Genomic DNA, 22,259 nt, shown 5'->3' with positions numbered 1-22,259 from the left:
CCACAAGCATCAAAATCTCTCCCTTTTCCACTTGTACAAATGATGTGGTAAAGATAGACTGGGCAGTCTAGGGAAGTGGAAGATTTTCTTCCTCTTTGTCAGGCCAAATGGATACAGGAGAGTGTTCCTATTGGGAACCAGGAAGTGGGTGGGCAGAGCCTGCCCACTGCTAAAGGACCCCCCCCCAAGCCTAAGGGGAGGATCCACAGGGCCTGGAAACCAAATAATTCCAGGGGGCAACTATATAATAGGTGTCAGTATGAGTTTTACTCTAGTAACTAGGAGGCAGCTGTGTACATGGACACTAGCCCTGTATATTTCTATACTTCAGTCTGCCACCTGTGCCTCCAACAAAGACAAAATTGTTCTTAAGCATTTAGGAATCACAGGACTTAAAATACAAAACTCTGATGGCACCTAGATGGTAACACAGTTACCACATAGATTTCATGATTGTCTGGTATTCCTGACTAGAAGTGAGCAAAAAATTATTTTTTTGGTTCATTGGCTAAACCAAAAATCTGGGGGGAAAAGGTTGTTTTGGGTCAAACAAAATATTTTCCTTTGTTTTCAGGTGGTTTTATTTATTTATTTATTTTAAATGAAAAATCATTTTGAAATGAAAAATTGAAATGTGTTGTTTTAAAATGTCAAAATGTTTTGACTTGGAATTTTTTCCCCATTTTTTTTTTTTGGCTGAAACAATTTGCCAAATTTCAACTGAATTTGCCAACAGTTTCAGTTGACCCAACTCTTTGATTTCACCTCCTCTATTCCAGACATCAGCTTCATTTACTGTTCTTTTACTTGGTGTGGATGAGGACTACATCATACCCTGATTACTCATTACTAAGTAGTGATGGATGTTGAGAGAGAGAGCATTTTAAAAATGGGAATAAAATGGGGACAGGAAACTTCTCTGGGGAAATGGAAGGCATGTCATTACTTTTGTCAAATTTGAACACTATTTTGCTGTAAACTCAACTAAGCAATTGACTTCAGTGAGGACTACACACATGGTTAAAGTTAAGCATGCATGTAGCTAGTTGTTGGCCTTAAAGTTTAATTTTGAACACTGACAAAATACAATTATATTCTATTCTTTTGGTTTTAATTTCAAATCTTAACATGCATAGACTTACGGAGTTCATACTTAGGTATTGCAGTTTCTTTTAAGAAAGTAACTGTGCATCAGAGATTTAAATCCAGTCCATGATTTCCAGAAAAGAACTTCGAGTATATCTAGGTCAAACTAAAAGGGTGTTATGTGTTTTCATCCTAGAATAATTGCACAGTCTCCCTGTATCCTCCTATATCAACTATGTAACATGAAATAACCCAACACAACTTACATGGAAGAAAGTTGAGTTGGCAATGAGGAAAAATTATGTTTTGGTGGACAAGTTTAAAAAAAAACTTTTAGTTGTGTTGGGTAAGGTAGATTCTTGCCCTTCTGATTAGTGAAAATTACTCTGGAATACAACAGTGTCTCAAAAGATCTTGTTATCGGAGGAGTGCAGATTCCTAATGATGACTGAAAACACTGAAGCTATTGAAAGCAATATTAATGAGAGGATACTGAAAACAGTATTAAGTAAAAATAGATTCATTACACATTATGTAATTAGTAATCAAAAGTCTGTTTTCACTAAACAAATTGTGTTACATGATGCCTTTTTATGTCTCAATTAGTTTGTTTGTGTTTTGAAAACACACAATGATACATAAGTATTAACTAAGTATCATTATTGTATACATTACCATAATCATCATTACTTATCTACTTCTAATGTACCACTTTATGCACAGTGTTGGAGAGGAACCTTCTATGTAATTTGAAGGTTAATTCAGGACAGTGTTCAAGAAGACTTTGACATGCTTTTAGTTGTTTTTTTTATACCACTTTAAAAATGTTACTGTACAGAAATATTCTGTTTCATACACGTGCTCACATTTATGATTACCCAAATTCTTGCACACATCTTTGATAACATGGATTAAAGTATAAGCTAATAAAACAGCAATATTTGCAACATACTAACACTTTAACCTGAAAATAAAGCTGCATGCTGCCAGACTTATGCCTTTTGGCTTATTGATTTAAAACCTTCCATGAATTTCATGCTGCAGAAGCCCAGGAACCTGAATTTTACTCAGGCAACTAATTCAGCAAGAAATCAACTGGCAGACAGAACCAATGTTCTTAAAATATTTTCTATACCATAGAATAGAAAAATGTGGTGCAAACCAAAGGGTATTTCAAATCTGATTTTTTCTTCTATATATCACAAACCATGAGTTTGATTTATTTGTGCCTATGTGATCATGTATATGAATATCAAAGGGGTTCAAACTTTTCACTGGGGTTAAAGAAGAGATTCTGTATTGTCTCAAAATGCCCAGGTCTGGAGGAGAGTCCTTTATCTGATGCTCATTAAGCTTCAGCCAGTAGAAGGGCTTGGGTTGTTTGTATGTTTGTTTGTTTGTTTGTTTTTGCTTAGGAAAAGCTGCATTTACTCCCTGATGATAAGAAAGGGGTCAGAACTGGCTTCCCTGAAACCAAGTGACCAACCATTTTGTGCGTGTGTGTGTGTCTGTCCCAATATCCTGCTGAAAAGGAACTTTTTTCCTTGTTAAGAAGGAATTTCTGATTATTTTTTCCATGCCTAAAAGAGAACCAGAACTTCTCTTTGACTCTTCCAGATGAAAAATCCTTGCTAAGAAGGGACTCAACTGTCTGCTTGCCAAGAGTCCTGAAAAAAACATTCTTTGTCCAAAACAGAGAATCAGTCTGTTTTCCTGAACGTGGTCTCTGATGAGTTTGTGTGAAGTAAGGACCTGACTTTCAGTCAGAAGGGGTATTTAAAGGGAAAACAGATGTGTCTTTGACCAGAACAATCCAACCATGGGAAGGGGGCTCAGGCTGGAGGAACAGGTCTTATATACATTCCCATGGATGCACAGTAGCCAGTAGTTTACCTGAGCCCCACCAGCTAGTCCACCCGCTCAGGTGATGCCTAATCCCCACCTCCCAGCCACCCACTTTTTCCAACCTAAATGGAGGAAAAGAGAACCTTCAAGGAACTGCTATCCATTTGTTTTTCCCTGGGTGGTTCAGAAAGACTCCATGCCTTTGAGGTTATGATGGGGGCATTTAAAGGGAAAACAGGCATGTCTTTGACTGGCGCTGCTCTTAGATGTGGATGAAGGCAACAGTCACCCTGAATATGGGGGTTACTAACCCACTAAAACAGAGAACCCCCTGTGTGCTAGATATACAGCAGCTGCACATTCCACAGAACTATAATGCAGTTTTAAGAAGTAGAAAGAATCTTTAGAAAATCTTTTATGATGTCAGCAACTGATTTCATTAAGTGAGACCCAGTCCTCCTCTTAAAGATGATTGATTGTGGATGAGCTATTCTCACAGTACCTGAATGACACATGCCTAATTTTGAACTATGAATTTAGTGCTGAAGGATGGAGTTGTCACAGAATGCCAAGTGTGGGATGCCATATTCTCCATGTGCTTTATAATTTCTTGTTCTGGGAGATGGAATCAGGCTCAGCTTTGGTGGCTTTTAGGCCAGAGACCCAGGAGCCTCCTATTGGCTGCATTCCAGAAAGGCTCTTTACTGAAGAAATTAAGTCCCTTAGTACTTAGTATACAATTTTTTTTCTCTTGCTTTGCAATTGCCTGGCATTCAACTGCCGTAAATCAGTCTGTAATGCATGACAACTCATTATATAACTGCCCAGATTAGGCTACTTGGATGGCTTCCACTTATGTCAATGGGTAAATTATAGACTTCCATTTATGCTCAAATATTGCAGAAAGGTAATATGAAAAAAATCATTGTGGATCAATTTTGAATTCTCCAATCCTTTTGTAAGTAGTTTAGAACAAGATCATTTTTAAAAATAAACTCTATCACCTATAGGAACCAGCATAGAACAATTAGACACTAAGCTAACTTCATTTAAAGAATGGTTTTAAAATCAAAGCTTTTAGGTATGAAATGTTTATTATATGACATTTCATGAAACCTTGCTTTTAGTGTTTGATAATGAATGTCTTGCATTTGTACTTTTTTGCTTCATATACTAGTTTTTTAAACTTCCAAATAATCCCAGATACAGTTGTATAGATATTGAATTGCTTTTAAAAATGCACCAAATATTCTCATTTATTTAGCTTCTGAAGCCATTCAGGTAAGTGTTTGGAGGAGACTCTATGAACTGGAATTCTGAGGGAAAAACATTGTTCTATAACTGATGTAGAGGCATCATAAATTTCCCAGAACTGAATAATCATTCAGTCTAAGGGCCAACACTTTCAAACCTGGGTGTCTAAAGTTAGGCTCCTAAATCCATATTAAGAATTTAAATCAACTGCCTAAATACGGATTTAGGAACTTAACTTTAAATAGTCAGATTTGAAAATGTTTTCAAAGATTTTCATGCAACCATTCTTATCTGTGTAGCTTTGCCATCTATAGAAGTTAAATATCATCTCGATTGACCTGTTATTACATTCATTTTAATTAAAGTCAGATATATATAAAATGAGATAACAAATAAGATGAGAGTTCAGTAGTTGATTACTGTGGTTGAAAGAAAAGCTTTTCTACATGTGGTGTTAAGATGATATGTTAGAACAGATGACTTTTTCTTCTGACCTGATCTGTTTTGACATGTCTATAGGCAAAATGCATTCCAGGTAATTGCTGTGGATGGAGTTTGCAGTGGAATAATTCAGTCTCTCTCTGCTGAAGACTGTATGGACTGGCTACAAGCAATAGCAACTAACATTTCCAACCTCACAAAGCACAATGTAAGTATAGATCATAGTGGTTCAGTGGATTTCCAAATCATATTTGATCATAGCTATTGTAAAATGTCTTATAGGTTTAAGCATAGAATTATCTGTTCATAAACAATGCTTGAGATTTCCTCAGGGAAGTCAACTCAGTTTATCATAAAATCAGACTTTTTGAAAACTCTTTGAAAGGGAAATCATTTTCTCCCCAGCTATACAGTCCACTTCATCACTATCAGGATTATTTGCTTCTTAGTAGTACCTACCAGATTAAGAGAAACAGAGCTTGAAATTTAGGAAGGTCAGATGAGTTCTTTATGCATGTCTGCAAGTAAAAAGTAAATGTTATTTTTATATATTTAAAAAAACGGAAATACATTTTTCCTTGTAAGTCCATTAGAGCAGGGATCATGTCTACCTTTGTGTTTGCACATCATACTAACACACAGGCATCCTGATCTGGGCCTCTGGATGCTTCCATCATATCAACACATAAAATTAATAATGCATTTGTGCTTCATGCTCTTTACTTTATGCATGGTTTAATCTTCTGTGAGAGATGTTTCATATTCTAGTGAGGATACATTTAATGCAAAAGTTTTCCAAACTACCTTACTGATAAAATGGCAGGGTATTTGGTAGATTAGATACCATTTGTGAATCAACTTTTCACAGTATGTTTTTCTTTACTAAAGGGGGGGAAATACGCATGGGGATAAACTTATCTGTGGTATAAGCTATTTAACTCACACCGATGAACAATTCAGCCTGTTAGGTTTTAATTTAGGTCCCATAAGATTTCCTTCAATCTGAATTACCTTCCCCTACCTGCTTCAAAATTTGTTTTTATTTCAAATGCTGGGAACATATTGAAGGTGATTTATATTCTAGTTTCAAAACTATGTTCCAGCTGGCAGCAATATGTAAAAGTCAGTGCATTGGAAAAAACATGAGACGTGAATTCATCCACCATCTGTAAGCTTCCATGCGATACAAGCCAAATTTCCTGGCTATTTATTCATCCCTATAATGTTGTTGCTGCATAGAACTCCCAGTCTCACCAGGATCCTGACAAATGAGGATGCTCTTTCTTTCCATTACCAACTTTAGATCATACTATAAACTATTTTTGCTATTTTAACTAGAGCATTTGTTTTCTCATAATAATGCATTGTTGCACACAACCATCTGGCATCACTTTAAGTGGCTCCGATTATGCTGTAATCACAGCTGCCTAGAGTAACTTCATTTTGCTAAAACATTGTAGTTACATGACAAGTCTTATTTCAATATTTTAAAATGAGCACCGTATATAATTCCACAGTAGATTCCATAAAACACTAGGAACAAATGTAGGCAACACTATACAGTAAGAGGTAAATGGATAATTATTCCTTTATTGTGCAAATCTTAGGTTGTTTTATCACCAGGGCTCACAATGGAATGGCTTTGATTGAGGGTCTGCCATGGTTTATAATCCCTCTGCATAATAATTGTCCATATGTATATCTTGAAGTCCAGTCTGCCCATGGCCATGCTGAACTCATGGGAAGTGATAAGGACTCTGTTATTTATAATGTAGTCATACTGTTCTTTAAAAATATCAATTGCCAGTAAGAATTACAGTTGACAGCATATAATGATGAGTGAACATAAGACCATTTGGAGACACAGATATGAGGAAAATAACTGCATTGCTCTGCACAATGATCAGATGTGATTAGAGGTGCTTCTGATTCATGTCCGTACAGAATGTTTGTCATTCACATACTGTTGTTGCCTGAGAAAGATAAGACATTTAGTCGAGGTCACAACTGATTCTACTTTAACTTGACATACCGGGCCACAAATGACAAAAAGGTTACAGGCCTTCCTATAAACAAGAAGACAAACAAAAATGTATCTACTCTGCTGATCTTTTGGTTTGAATTACATCCGTACTTACTCCTAGTGGTTGTGTCAATGTATTTAGTCTGAAATTGTTCAGAAAATGCAGGGTTGTATGCACCCCTTTACTTTGAGGCACAGCACTGAGCAAATGGAAGTAATAAGGGTCAGAAAAGCCTCAATAACTCCTGACAGCCTCTTCCATAGTCACTGTGCATGGCTGAAGCTCTGTTGGTTAGTGTTTGGGTACAGGTAAGGAACAGTGGGTCGGTGTAGCATGCCGCAGAATAATGGTCCGGCACAAGTTTTCTCAGCCAGTAGCACTCAGCTGGAGAACTTTTAATTTATGACCCACAAAATGGCAGAAAAAACATTTGGTGAGTCAAATCCCATAAACCTTTGCACGGGGGAGGGTAAGGCTTTCCCCTCTCCTCCCTGCTTGCACAATGCTTAGTTTGGAGATGTCAGAAGCAGTGATCTATGGGGCTCCAAAACCCCTGAAAGCAGCCCTTATGGTCTCTTCTAACTGAGGCCTGTGTGGGTGGGAAGCTGACAGAGCTGCTGCCAGTGTGGATGCTGGGCAGGAGGGTGAATGTAAAGGGGGAAGTAATAGGAGCATGAGGAACAAGCAAGCTGATCCTTCCTTCTTTTACCCAGCTTCCCACTGAGACTTTCCAACAAGGAGATTTTGCTGTTCTCAGCCAGTGGGGTGTGAGCCACAGGCCTCCTCAGGATTAGAGCTGAGCAAACAATCGATATTTTCGTTTAGCAGCAGAACCAAAAAAAATCCCCCCAAAAACAGTTGTTGAACAAAAGCTGAATTTTGGGTGTTTTTTTCTTTCAGCAAAAAATGGAAAAAAAAATCATTGGGGTTGAATGACATGTTTTGAATGTCATTTTGATTGCTTTTAAAAATTGAAACGGTTTCTATATTTTTGAAATTGTTTTCCTCATTTTTTTTTTATTCAGCTGAAACTATCTGCCTAATTTGACTCAAATTTGTGAATAGCTTTAGTTGCCCTGGAACTGGATTTTTTGTCAAATTTCCCATTTGACTGAAAAATTTCACCCAACTATACTCCTGAGCTGGTTCTTGGTTGCCCTGCGCTGTTTGAGTAGTTCTCCTCAAAGAAATGTTAACATCTGTTCATTTACTTCTGCTGAATATCTACTCCTGTGGAGGGGAAGTTGTGTAGTTGTGTGAAGGTGGCAGCAAGTAGCACCATGGCTTTCAAGGGAACTGTGCTGTGAGGAGCCTAGGGAGTGACTCAGGGGTCATTTTCTTTATTAGGACCTTTTGTGCCCACCACTTGCCAGGGCCTCAATCATTAGTATAGTATATTCTTGAGGAATTCAATCATTTCAAAATTTTGAATGACTTCAGTGGGGACAGAATTTCAACAAAGATCATTATCAAGCTCATCTCGGTTCAAAATAATTCTGTGGCACAATGAACTTTATGAGTGCTGTAAACATGAAAAAAGGACAGAAGCTTTAAATCTTTGTTATAGGTAAATACAGCACTTCAGGTATCTGTCTAGAATAGGGCTGAACAGTATGTTAGGGGTAGGGTGGGGGTTATCCTCTGTGTCCATTTGTCACTCTTGCCCATTCCTCTTTCTGTGAAATATTTCTACATAGTGTGATAGTATCTCTGCCATGTCTTGCCTTTCCCCTTTCATCATTTCCTTGAAACTCTTCAACAATGTAATAGTTTTGCTTATGAGTGTTACCTTGGAGCTAGTACTTTACGATGAAATATTTTGTCAAACATTAACTCCAGAAAGACAGCTAAATCTGGTTACATGTCATCCAGGAGGTGAAGTGGTGACAAAAAGTAATTGTAAATGTAGCACAGAAATGCGTATCAGATCTTGTGAGATTTACTGCAGTATCTCAGTTTATTCAATGTGTGGAAACAGTGATATTGCACACTTTCCAGGTAAATCTTACAAGATGTCACATACTTGTGAAATTACTTCCTTCCTGCAGAGGAAGAATGGCCTTGTGGTTAAGGCACTGGACTAGGATTCAGAAGATCCTGAGTGAACTTTTCCAAGTTGTTTGCCTGTGTTTAAAATTCTATTGAAGTCAATGGGACTTAAGCATGTTCTTAAAGTTAAACAAAGTTTAAGTACTTTCCTGACTCAGCGACCTTATCTCTTTGCCTCCATTCTTCTTTTGTAAATTGGGTATAGTTAGGGTAGCCAACCTTCCAGGATTGTCTTGGAGTCTCCAGGAATTAAAGAGTACTCATTAATTAAACATTATGTCATGTGATGAAACCTCCAGGACAATGTTCAACCACACTTGGCAACCTTAGGTATAATACTACTTTCCTGCCTCCCAGATATATCTGAATCAGGCAGAGCAGGGACTTGAACCTGGCTCTCCCACAGCCTAGCTGAACATCCTAACCAATAGGTTATTGGCTATTCTGTGGGTCTTTCTCCTACCTCTGGCCTCTTCTGCTTCCCCCCTTTCCCCCCCTGAAATCCATCTTGGACCTGGGAAACGCCTGACAAAAAATTTGTCAGTAAACAGATATATTTCCACAAAACATTTTGGTTTCAATGGAAAAAATGCTTTCTAGAAAAGTTTTCAACCAGTTCTAGTTGACAGCCAGTTAGCTAAAGCTAAAGATGAGTGTGGCCAGTCCGGAAGTGGGGGAAATGTTATGTACTGAATGGTCCTGAACTTGTTATGTGGCATTTTCTACCAAGGCAAAAAGTCTGCTCATTTGCTGTTAAGTAGGCTCTATTTAGTTTAAAGTGTGTCCAGCTGTCCCTCAAACAACATACATACTTGTGACTACAAAGACCTAGTGGCCTCTTTCCCATCACCCTGTCTGTAATGGGAAGAAGATCCTGAAGGCCCTCTCTCCCATACCGTTTGCCCATTCCTTTTATGATCCTTCTGGAAACATTTACCTCATCTGAGAGCTCAAAACTGAACACACTTACAGTACAAAGATTGGCTGTACATTTTTGTTTTCATAGTTTTCTTGAGATACGTTGACCTGACTGAAAATTTTTAAGAATGCAAAACACTCTATTATTTTAGTCAGCTCCTCCTCCTCCTCCTGTTCTTCCACTCCTTGTAAATTCTGGGTTATGACCAATCTACTATTTGAAGACTTGTGTTTCTGTGTCATTGATGTGTTCCTATGGTTTGCTTTCACTTGTTATGTATTCACTTACAGTTTCAGTAATTTGCTTTACTTCTTACTTCACTAACTTGCTGGTTTCACCTTACTGACTATGGTGTAATTTACACCATTTGGGATGTAGTTCTGACTGGGTTGATCCAGATCTACATTATGTGCAGCCTCAGAGCAAAGGCATGAAGTTCAAACATTTCTTGATAATGCTACAGTATGTTTCACTAGCTTACCCAGAAGCCCTTTAATTTGGGCAAATATTACTACCATGTGGGAAGTGTGTGCTCTCTCAGAATGGTGGTGTGTGTAGGGGGGGGCTTCAGAAAATGAAATGTAAGTGGCTATGGTTTTGCATCCATAACATTGTAAACTAGCTTTAGCATTGTCTAGGATTAATGCGAACTTGCAGAAGGGAGCACTGCAGTTGTTATGATTTGTTCTAATCATAGTGACAGTGCAAGATGACAGGTCTTGGATTTGGAATAGAACTTTGATTTAGTCACCCTAGGCATTCAGGCAGCTCATGAAGCCCCATTTTTACCTGAGTTGTTAGATAATATGCTTTTCATTTGCCCCTAAATGTTCAAATAATTTTTTCACAATGTCCATTTTTATTATGAACTAAAAAGGAAAGAAACACTCTACAGTAATGTTACTTATTAGCACTATAATAGCTATGAGACTATCAGTGTCACTTGATGTAAAATATTATCATTTATGCTGCCATAAATAACTACAGCTCCAAACCACAAGCAGTATGAGAGCAAAACACATCCTTAGAGAGGATAAACTGTGAAAAGGCTTGAGTTTTATTAAATACTTCTTCAAACAGGAGAGTCATAATTTACCTCTAGAATGTTGTAAGTTTTTAAAAAAAATGCATTCCATTGCCAAACCAGCTGCATTACACAGATGCAGAGGGAATACCTTTTTGTTTGTTTGTTTTGTGAGTGTTATTTCAATATACTGGCTCAGAGGCAGGAATAGCTACTCCTTCGCTAGTATGCAGTCAAAGTATAAATCGTAGTATTATCGTACATTTTGCTGAAAAGAAAAATGCCAGAATACTTTTCCTTTCGCCCGTATGTGGGATTTGAAGTATAGCTTTAAGGCCATTTTCCCTCGATTGTCTAAGTTGAATTAAAGTTTGTCTGCAGTTACTGATAGTCCAAATGCATATTCTAACTGGTTGCTAAAGCCTTTTACATAATGCTCTTCCCACACAGGAACCCCCAGGGGAGTAGAGATGGGGCCTTATCACTGAAAAACAAAACCGTAATCTCTAAACTCATTATATGAAATACTAAAGGGAGACTTAGTGGGGAGAGGGACAAAAATATTAGTACCAGCCTGGGAAGGAATGAGGAAAGGCAGATGGGATTTTACAGAGAGGGAGTGAATAGAGGGGGGAAAGTGATAATTTTAAATTGCTCTTTCCTGCCAAATTGTCAAATTGACCTTTTAACAGCAGAGATTGGGATTTCTAGACACTCACCCCAGTTTCAGTTGTAACTGTTTGATACTCCAAATTGAGTTTTTTGTAATAGAAAGTGTTGAAAGTGACTGAATCAGTAACTGCTGTTGATATAGCATCCAGGCCTCTATGACTAGATGAGGAGAGAATAACAAAAATGCTTAGTTGTTATGTAGCACTCTTCATCTGTAGGTCTCAAGTCAAATCAAATTATAGCTATTTTTTTCAGGTATGGAAACTGAGTACACAGAAGTTAAATGACTTTTAGTTCCTCTTTTCTTTTATTCCTCTAGGGAATATATTTCCTAGTGATAGATACATTGGAAGTCTCATCCTCCTCTGCACTAACAATTTTAGGGAAAAAAAGATTTTTTTAAGGATAAATTAATGATACATATAGCAATAAGCCACATCAGGGTATGAATCATTAGTAGGCTATCATTACACTTCTTGGGGTTGAAAGTACTCTTTGTTTGGTCATCTACTACACAAGGGCTAAGATACCCACCATCAGTCTAGAAATTCAGGTGTTGTGGTGGCTTATTATTATTGTCAGATGGGCACAATGGGCAAATTCTCAGCTGGTGCATATCAACATAATTCTACTTCACAGGAGTTAGACCAATTTACAACAGCTGGATATTTGCCCAGTCACTAAAACTAATTATAGACAATACAGAGCTGGAAGTGATAAACTGCATTTTATCTATAAAGGGTCCAATCTATAAAGAGCAATTGAATAATTGTTCGTGTCAGCATGTCCCACTAATATTTTCAGTTTTAACAAAGCATCCTATGATGGGGCGGATAAGCCCCACTCTGCCAGTGAGAGGATTAAGAAGAGCCTGTGGAGCCAGTTGGCTCTGCCCCACAACACCTGCAGCAAATGTCAGGCATGGAGAGGGGGTTAAAAGGAGTGGACTACCCCAGTTCAGGGCTGACCAGGAAGGAGAGCAGAGCTCTGCTTCTCTTGATGGGAGAGAAGCCTAGTTGTAGGTTAGATGCTGAGCCAGCTTGCTAGCCAGAGGAGCCACTGCTAGAAAGGAGAGCCAGAACCAGAGGGATCAACAGGAGCATGGACTGTTTGGAGACAAGCCCTGAAGAGACCAAAGCACATTTCAGTCCTACCTCTTCTGAGGTGTTAAGGTCCAGAATAAAATCAGGAACAAAAAAACACCACAACACAAAACAGGGTCAGGCAATAAACCTTGGGAGGAATCCTGATGAGCCATAAAGGGATGCCATAGAGGCAACCTCGCCACATTTCCTTTGTAATGATTGCAGTGCCAACTCAAACTCAATGGGACTACTTACCATATGTGTTTGTGAGGTTGGGTTTTAGAATTTTACGATTTATTATGACTATGCTTAGCTATGTGAGAACTGTTATATCCAACTAACTCTGTTATCATACCTAGGATAAACATAATCTGAGACATTATGGATCATTCTTCAGCTGGCTGCATAGCTCCATTGGCTTCAGTAGGGTTACACTGACTTACTCCAGATGAAGGCTTGGCCCTGTGTGACAAATACAGGTGTGCACGGTGATGAATTTGTATCTAAACCTAAAATAGGGTGTGTATATATATAGGATTTCTGAGATTGTGCAGATAATTTTAGCACACTCCCACACTCAGGAGACCTGTAATTGTAAGCCATTAAGACTAACAGGTCTAACTGTCAAACAATGGAACAATTACAGGGGCATTTTCCTAGATGGCCTGACTGGCCCACTGGGAGAAAGCAGCATAAGGCAAATTGAAGACTTCATGCCTAGGCCTTGTAACAAACACCACTGGGCAATATGGCAGTTGGGCTCAAGAAAAGATGGTAGGGCTTCGAGAAAAGAGATTTTTTTTCCTGGGGTCGGATAGGCTGGGGGTGAGGGGAGAGACTGTGTGGAAGGAAAGCTGACACCAGGCTGGGTCTCAAGAGTTCCTAGGCTTCCTAAAAGAATCTAAGCTGGGTCTGTTCTTTTCCTGTAACTTGAGAGGTTTAGACTAGACTGAATATAGATATAGGTTGTTATGCAGTCATTCTCTGTAATGGTTTGTTCCATTTGCTGTTAAACATACATTACTTTAAGAAGGCTGCTAATATCTAGATAAATTGATCACAAGGTCCTGAAGGGAAGAAACACAGGTGTTCAGTCAGACCTACTCAGTAATAAGCAACTGGCATAGATGTGGTTTTATACCCATTGTGTAATATAATAGAACTGCAAAATTCCATCCCAAAACAGGCAAGACCATAAGAAAAGGAGAATGGCCATACTGGGTACGACCAATGGTTCGTTTAGCCCAGTATCCTGTCTTCTGACAATGGCTGGTGACAGATGCTTCAAAGAGGATGAACAGGTCAGGGCAATTTATTGAGTGTTCCGTCTCCTGTCACCCAGTCCCAGTTTCTGGCAATCAGAAGTTTAGGAACGCCCAGAGCATGGGGTTGCATCTCTGACCAGCTTGGTTAATAGCTACTGATTGACCTATCCTCCCTGAATTTATCTAATTCTTTTTTAACTCAGTTATACTTTTGACCTTCACAACATGCCCTGGCAATGGGTTCCATAGGTTGACTGTGTGTTGTGTGAAGAAATACTTCCATTTGTTTCTTTTAAATCTGTGGACTATTAATTTAATTGGGTGACCCCTTGTTCTTGTATTATGTGAAGGGGTAAATAATAGTTTCCTTTCACTTTCTCTATACCATTCATGATTTTATAGACATCTATCATACCCCCTGTCCTTCTTAGTCATCTCTTTTCTAAGTTGAACAATCCCAGTCTTTTTAATCTCTCCTCATATGGAAGCTGTTTATAGAATCATAGAAAATTAGGACTGGAAGAGACCTCAGGAGGTCATCTAGTCCAACCCCCTGCTCAAAACAGGCCCAACACCCGCTAAATCAGCCCAACCAGGGCTTTGTCAAGCCTCTAAGGATGGAGATTCCATCACCTCCCTAGGTAACCCATTCCAGCGCTTCACCACCCTCCTAGTGAAATAGTGTTTCCTAATGTTCAACCTAGACCTCCCCCACTGCAACATGAGACCATTGCTTCTTGTTCTGTCATCTGCCATCACTGAGAACAGCCGAGCTCCATCCTCTTTGGAACCCCCCTTCAGACAGTTGAAGGCTGCTATCAAATCCCCCCTCACTCTTCTCTTCTGCAGACTAAACAAGCCCAATTCCCTCAGCCTTTCCTCGTAAGCCATGTGCCCCAACCCCTGATCACTTTCGTTGCCCTCCACTGGACTCTCTCCAATTTGTCCACATCCTTTCTGTAGCTGGGGGACCAAAACTGGACACAATACTCCAGGTGTAGCCTCACTCTCAATCTGCTGGCAATTCTCCTACTAATGCAGCCCAATATGACATTAGTCTTCTCAACAACAATGGCACACTGCTGACTCATATCCAGCTTCTCATTCACTGTTATCCCCAGGTCCTTTTCTGCAGAACTGCTGCTTAGCCAGTTGGTCCACAGCCTTAGCAGTGCATCGGATTCTTCCGTCCTATATGCAGGACTCTGCACTGGTCCTTGTTGAACCTCATCAGATTTCTTTTGGTCCAATTCTCCAATTTGTCTAGGTCACTCTGGACCCTATCCCTATCCTCTCCCTCCATCTTAGTGTCATCTGCGAACTTGCTGAGGGTGCAGTCTATCCCATCATCCAGATCATTAATAAAGATGTTGAGCAGAACCGGCCCCAGGACTGACCCTTGGGGTGGTCCGCTGCCAACTAGACATCCAGCCGTTGATCACTACCTGTTGAGCCTGATAATCTAGCCAGCTTTCTATCCATCTTATAGTCCATTCATCCAATCCATACTTTTTTAACTTGCTGGCAAGAATACTGTGTGAGAGACCATATAAAAAACTTTGCTAAAGTCAAGTTATATCACATCCACTGCTTTCCCCATATCCACAGAGCCAGTTATCTCATCAAAGAAGGCAATCAGGTTGGTCAGGAATGACTTGCCCTTGGTGAATCCATGTTGACTGTTCCTGATCACCTTCCTCTCCTCCAAGTGCTGCAAAATGGTTTCCTTGAGGACCTGCTCCATGATTTTTCCAGGGACTGAGGTGAGGCTAATGGTCTGTAGTTTCCCAGGTTCTCCTTCCTTTTTTTAAAGATGGGCACTATATTTGCCTTTTTCCAATCGTCTGGGACTCCCCCGGTCTCCACGAGTTTTCAAAGATAATGGCCAAAAGCTCTGCAATCACATCAGCCAATTCCCTCAGCACCCTTGGATGCATTAGGTCTGGACCCATAGACTTGTGCATGTCCAGCTTTTCTAAATAGTCCTTAACCTGTTCTTTAACTACTGAGGGCTGCTCACCTCCTCCCCATACTGTGTTGCCCAGGACAGCAAGCTGTTCCACACCTCTAATCATTTTTATTTTTTGCCCTTCTTTACATATTTTCCAATTTTAAAATATTTTTTGAGATGGGATGAGCAGAGCTGCTTGTGGTATTTAAGGTTTGGGTAAATGATAGATTTACATAGTGCCATTATGATATTTTCTGTCTAATTATCTATCCCTTTCCTAATGGTTCCTAACATTCTGTTCACTTTTTTGACTGCTGCAGCATATTTTGTGGATGTTTTCAGAGAACTATCCACAATGACTCCCAGATCTTTCTTGAGTAGTAACAGCTAATTTAGACCCATCATTTAATATGTATAGTTAGGATTATGTTTTCCAATGTGCATTATTTTGCATTTATCAACACTGAATTTCATCTGCCATTTTTTTGCCCAGTCACTCAGTTTTGTCAGATCCCTTTAAAACTTTTCTCATTCAGCTTTGGATTTAACTGTCTTGAGTAATTTTGTGTTGTCTGCCACCTCACTGTTTGCTTCCTTCTTCCACATTATTTATGTTGAACAACACTGATTCCTTGGATACCCTGATATTTTATCACCCTGCACTGTGAAACTGGACCCTTTTATTTCTATGTTTGTTTCCTATCTTTTATCTAGTTACCGATCCATGAGAGGACCTTTCCTCTTATCCCAGGACCACTTACTTTGCTTAGGCATCTTTGCTTAGGGATCTTGTCAAAGTTCAAGTGCACCATAGCCAGTGGATCACTCTTGTCCACATGCTTGTACACAGTCTCAAAGAATTATAATAGACTGGTGAGGCATGATCTCCCTTTACAAAAGCCATGTTGACTCTTCCACAACATATCATGTCCATCTATGTGTCTGATCATTCTATTCTTTACTATAGTTTGAACCATTTTGGCTGGTACTGAAGTTAGGTTTATTGGTCTGCAGTTCCCATGGTCATCTCTGGAGCATTTTTTAAAAATCTGTGTTACATTAGCTATCCTCCAGTTATCTGGTACAGAGGCTGATTTAAGCAATAAGTTACATACCAAAGTTAGTAGTTCTGCAGTTTAAAATTTGAGTACCTTCAGAACTCCTGGGAAAATACCATCTGCTCTTGGTGACATATTACTGTTTAATTTATCAATTTATTCCAAAACCTTCTCTACTGGCACCTCAGTCTGGGGCAGTCTTCAGATTTGTCACCTAAAATGAATTGCTCAGGTATGAGAATCTCCCTCACATCCTCTTCAGTAAAGACCAATGCAAAGAATTCATTTAGCTTCTCTGCAAGAGTCTTGTCTTTCTTGAGTGCTTTTTTAGCACCTTGATCATCCAGTGGCCCCACTGATTGGTTGGCAGGCTCCCTGCTTCTGATATCCTAAAAAAACCCTTGCTGTTAATTTTTGTATCTTTTGCTAGTTGCTCTTCACGTTATTTTTTCGCCTTTTTATACTCCCCACCAGCATGACCTATTCCAGGGGTCGACAGCCTTTCAGCAGTGGTGTGCCAAGTCTTCATTTATTCACTCTAATTTAAGGTTTCCTGTGCCAGTAATACATGTTAATGTATTTAGAAGGTCTCTTTCTATAAGTCTATAATATATAACTAAACTATTGCTGTATGTAAAGTAAATAAAGTTTTTTAAAATGTTTAAGAAGCTTCATTTAAAATTAAATTAAAATGCAGAGACCCCCCCCCGGACTGCTGGCCAGGACCCGGGCAGTGTGAGTGCCACTGAAAATCAGCTCGCGTGCCGCCTTTGGCACATGTCCCATAGGTTGCCTACCCCTGACCTACTCTGTCATTTCTATATATTTTGTACTCTGGTATTACCGTGTTCCATTGATTATGTGGCCTAATACCTGAGGGGGATGCACTCAGAGAGACGAAAAAGGAGACAGAGGTACTACTAGCCTTGTAACCATGACACCCTGTGTACTTAGTGGAATCTTCACTCTATGGCTACTTCTACCCTGGAAGCTAGGGGTGTGGTTCCCAGCTTGTGTAGACATACTCATAATACCTCTCATCAAGCTGGCATGTAAGTAGCCATGGTAGCATTGGCTGCAAAGAGTGGCAGCATGGTTTATCTGCCCTGTGTACCAACTTGCCTGAACCCTGTGCATACATACTCAGGGTGACTAGCCCTGGTTTGTGGCATTCAAGAGGCTGGGGAGGGAGGGGGGAGGCTGTGTGCCATGCCTTGCTCCTCCCTCCGGCCTCCTGAATGCTGCAAGACAGCTGATTGGCACGGGCAGGAGGCGGGGGGAGTAGGAGGAAGGCACTGATCCGTGGGATCTGCTGGCATGGGGGCGGCACTAGGGGGAGGGGTGTAGGGGAGCTCATAGGGGGGCTGCCAGCTGTGAACAAAGCAGGCGGCCAAACGACATTATAGTGAAGCATTGCACAACTTTAAATGGGGCATGTTCTGTAATGGAGCAGGGACATAACATCGAAACAATGTTAAGCGAGAGGACATTTAAGTGGGGAGTTACTGTATACATAACTCTTCAGATTTTACATACAGACATCCAGCAATGATTATGATGACCAAGGTGACACAGGCTTTCATTAGAGTCCTTGCATGGTATTCTTTTGGTGAACCCAGGGCATCTATGTACTCTTATGCCCTCAGCCATTTAACATCCAGAGATCCTTGGGTCACAGGAAAGAACTCCAATTAGCGATTAACTTGTTGCCGGATGAGGTGGAGCTAGGCCTTATAAGTAAACTGAGGAAGCTCAGTTGGGGAAAGTTTGCAGAAGAGACAGAAACAACAAGGAGTCTGGTGGCACTTTAAAGACTAACAGATTTATTTGGGCATAAGCTATTGTGGGTAAAAAAACACTTCTTCAGGTGCCACCAGACTCCTTGTTGTTTTTGTGGATACAGACTAACATGGCTACCCCCTCATACAGAAGAGACAGGTCTCTCTGGCAGAGAAAAGCATTGCGACAGGGCTTAACAGGCAGGATACAACAGAGGAAGAAACAACCAGAGCAGGTTAGGCACCTGCAAGGGAAGCCCTGGGGTAGGGCAAACGAGGGAACTACAGTGAAACCTGAGAGGGGCAGAAGGTCTGTTAGTTTGAAGATCTGTTTGTACTTTCATTTCGGCTTGCCTGTGCTACCCTGGAAAGGGATTAGACTTTTATGTGACTTCGCTGGAGGGCCAAGCCACAGAGCACCCAGAGGGGACTGTGAGGAAGACAGGCTGATAAAGGCTGTTGCAGGTCCAGGAGAGAGCCTAGTAGGGGCACCAGAGACAAGGACCCCATGTCACATGATGACCAGAGAAAAAGGGGTGCCCATGTGTGGGAAAAGAAATGTGAGATAAGTTAGACAGGTGGGCAGGATAATAATTATCCCACAAGGTTACAGCTGTGCTTGTGTTAAATTAATCAACCAATTAGTTATTGCCTGATTGCTTAATATGATTGTATATAAGAGCCTGCTGGGGTGGAATAAAGAACTCTCTCTGCCTATGATCACACTTGGTTGTCAGACTCCGTTCCTGCTCCTGTGATGCAACAAATGGTGGAGAAGCTGGGGGCAATAGTATCGGTGGCCTGAAAAAAGGAGGCGCACCTGAGTCTCAGTGTCGAGCGGCTGGGAGCCGCAGGGCGTCCGAAAAAGAGGGGCGCACCTGAGCTCAGTGTTGAGCGGCAAGCCGCAGGGCGTCTGAAAAGGGAGGCACACCCGAACCCAGAGGTGAGCAGCTAATATGGGAACCGCTGCGTCAGCAGATCTGATACGCATCACGGAGCGGCGGGGAGAAAAGTTCCCCTCTGATGCGTTATCCCGCCTGTTGCGGTGGGGACGAAGAAGGGGACTTTCCGTTCAACCAAGTACAATATTTGATAAAACTGTTTGGGAGCGGCTGGGCTGTGAGCTTTGGAAATTGGTGGCTCAGGGCGATAAGGAGGTTTTCTCCCTGAGTCCAGTATGGCTCACCGCGCAGAGAAGACTGGAGGAGTTTGAGGATGAGAGAAAACAACTGCAGAAAATGGCTGATTTTGCAGTAACACTGGAACAAGAACTGGAACAGGTTAAATTGATTCTGCATCAGCGAGATCTGCAGTTTGAATCTTTACAGCAAGAGCATCTAGTGCTCATGAAGCAGCTCACCTTAACCCAAGAATCATTGCACACTAAAGAGCAGTCCCTAAATGACCTACAGACTCAATATGATGAGCTGGTGGCCAGGTTAGAGGAATTCCAGGGTGATGTTATTTCCAAGGATGACACGATCCAATATTTGCAGAATGAGAAGATTGTCCTAGAGGTAGCTCTGCAGGCAGCAAAAGCAAGCAAAGAAGAACTTGATGAAGGAGCAAACTTCTTAGGTGAAAGTACTGAGGCAGCATCAGAAAACTTGGCACAATTGAGCCAGGTGGAATATCTGCAACAGGAAAGTGCCAGCCTGAAGAAACAGACCCAAAAAGTAAAGGAGCAGTTCCTACAGCAAAAGGTAATGGTGGAAGCTTATCGAAGAGATGCAAGTTCACAGGACCAGCTGATTAGTGAATTGAAATCTACAAAGAAGCGGCTGGATTTGGAAGTGAAAGAATTAAAACGGGAGCTACTGGAACTTCAAGGTGAAAAGCAGTCCATTGATGTTGAACGCTCAAGACTTCAGAAGGAAGTATCCCAGGTTCACCAGCAGATGGTGGAGTTAGAAAGCCACCTCCAGTCAGTGCAAAAGGAACGGGATGACATGGAGATACAGCTACAGTCTTTGCAGATTGATAAAGAACAAATGACATCTCTTGCTGAGGTGAATGAGGCATTAAAACTACAGGTAGAACAAATGCAAGAGGAAGCCAAAAAGGCCATCACTGAACAGAAGCAAAAAATGAAGCGTCTGGGGTTAGATCTGACCAGTGCACAGAAAGAAATGAAGACAAAATACAAAGCCTATGAGAATGCAGTTGGCATTCTTAGCCGCCGGCTGCAGGAAGCCCTCATTGCAAAGGAATCTTTTGAACTGGAGCTGAGCAAACTAAAAGCACAAATTGCTGATGGAGGAAATAACCAGGCTTCCCATGAAAGGATTCAAGCTTTGGAGATAGAGCTGCAGGCTGTTAGCCACAGTAAGATGATGTTGGAGAAAGAGCTGCAAGAAGTAATTTCACTCACCAGCCAGGAGCTTGAGGAGTATAGGGAAAAGGTGATTGAACTTGAGGATGAGCTTCAGGAATCTAGAGGTTTCAGGAGGAAGATAAAACGTTTAGAAGAAATAAACAAGAAGTTGGCTCTCGAACTGGAACATGAACGGGGGAAGCTCACTGGTCTTGGTCAGTCTAACACTGCTTTGCGAGAGCACAGCAACATCCCCGAAACAGTACTAGCAGAGAGAGAGGCAGACCTGGTGCAGCTGAATTTCCGGGTTCAAGCAGTCCTAAAGCGTAAAGAGGAGGAGGATCAGCAAATGAGGCAACTTATTCAAGCCTTACAGACTGCCTTAGAAAGAGAAAAGTCAAAAGTTAATAACCTTGGGGAGCAGGTTGCGGCAGCCAGGGTGGGTGCAGCGCATGACCGTTGTCATTATAGAGCTGCTGTTCTTGAGCTGAGTGAGATTAAGAAAGAGCTACAAGCCAAAGAACTGCTTGTCCAAGCCCTTCAGGCTGAAGCAGATAAACTACAAGCTATTATTGAATGTGCTCACGCCTCTCTGAAGGCACTCCTCTTAAGACAGAAAGGGGGGATTTGCAGTGAGCGGGCAGACACCTTGGATAAGACGCCTGCCGCTCGGTTGCTAAAAGCTCTTTACGTGCTTAATTGGTTACATCTTGGTAAAGACAGCCAGGTGCCCCCCGCGATTAAACATGTCAGCGGGATGACTGGGGAAGAGCAGGGTGTGGCCCCCCGACCCTCGGTCAAATGGTTTGATTATCAGCAGCAAATATGGAAAGGACCAGTTGATTTGCTAACGTGGGGCAGGGGTTATGCGTGTGTTGCCACTGATGCAGGTCCCAGGTGGATACCGGCGAAGTGGGTCCGGCCTTGGCTGTGTCCTCCGGAGCGACGGTAGGCAGATACGGAGGAGCCTTACGAGACGCGCCCAGGCGCCGCGGAACCAGAGCCCCTGGAGGGGGACTGTTTGTTAGCTCTGCCAGGACTTTTTCTGTTTGATTCTCCGTGAATGAGTTACTTGTTTGAAATGATTTTTGCTGTGCCTGAAAGAAATTTTGTGTTGGTTGTATAACATTTAGTGTATTATACAATTATTATTTAGAGTTAAGATTTATGTCTTGTGTTTTTGTTATGTTTCGTGTTGTCTGTTTTCTGGCCAGAATTGTTGTTGTGTTGTTATGTGGTTTGATGTGTCTAGGACCTCCCCCCACCCTCAGTGTCAGTTTGATCGCCTGACATCTGAGGGATACTTTGGTAACAGCACAAGCTGGTGTGCAACAGAGAGGGGGGAATCCTGTAGATTTTACATCATTTGTTTGTTGTGTTTTGTTTTTGTTTGTTCGGTGTTTTTGGGGTTATATGTCTAGGCTTATAAAGTTTTAATTTTGGTTTATGATAGGTTATAATGTTATGCTGTTATGAGTTGGAAATGTTTTATGA

The 22,259-nt window shown here is 41.0% G+C and overlaps 1 protein-coding gene across 5 annotated transcripts in view; it reads left to right on the top strand.

The window, feature by feature from the left end:
* SNTG1 (syntrophin gamma 1) overlaps positions 1 to 22,259 on the top strand; it is a 536,067-nt gene that overhangs the window by 381,279 nt on the left and 132,529 nt on the right. For all 5 annotated transcript variants that reach the window (XM_045008056.1, XM_045008057.1, XM_045008059.1 and 2 more), the window contains one exon: positions 4,705 to 4,834. In XM_045008056.1, the coding sequence (XP_044863991.1) occupies positions 4,705 to 4,834 (130 nt within the window). The remainder of the gene's footprint in view (positions 1 to 4,704; positions 4,835 to 22,259) is intronic.

Source organism: Mauremys mutica, chromosome 2, assembly GCF_020497125.1.
Source record: "Mauremys mutica isolate MM-2020 ecotype Southern chromosome 2, ASM2049712v1, whole genome shotgun sequence".
Classification (NCBI taxonomy): Eukaryota; Metazoa; Chordata; order Testudines; family Geoemydidae; genus Mauremys; species Mauremys mutica.
The sequence above is the reverse complement of the archived record's forward strand: the minus strand, read 5'-3'. Positions and strand labels throughout refer to the sequence as shown.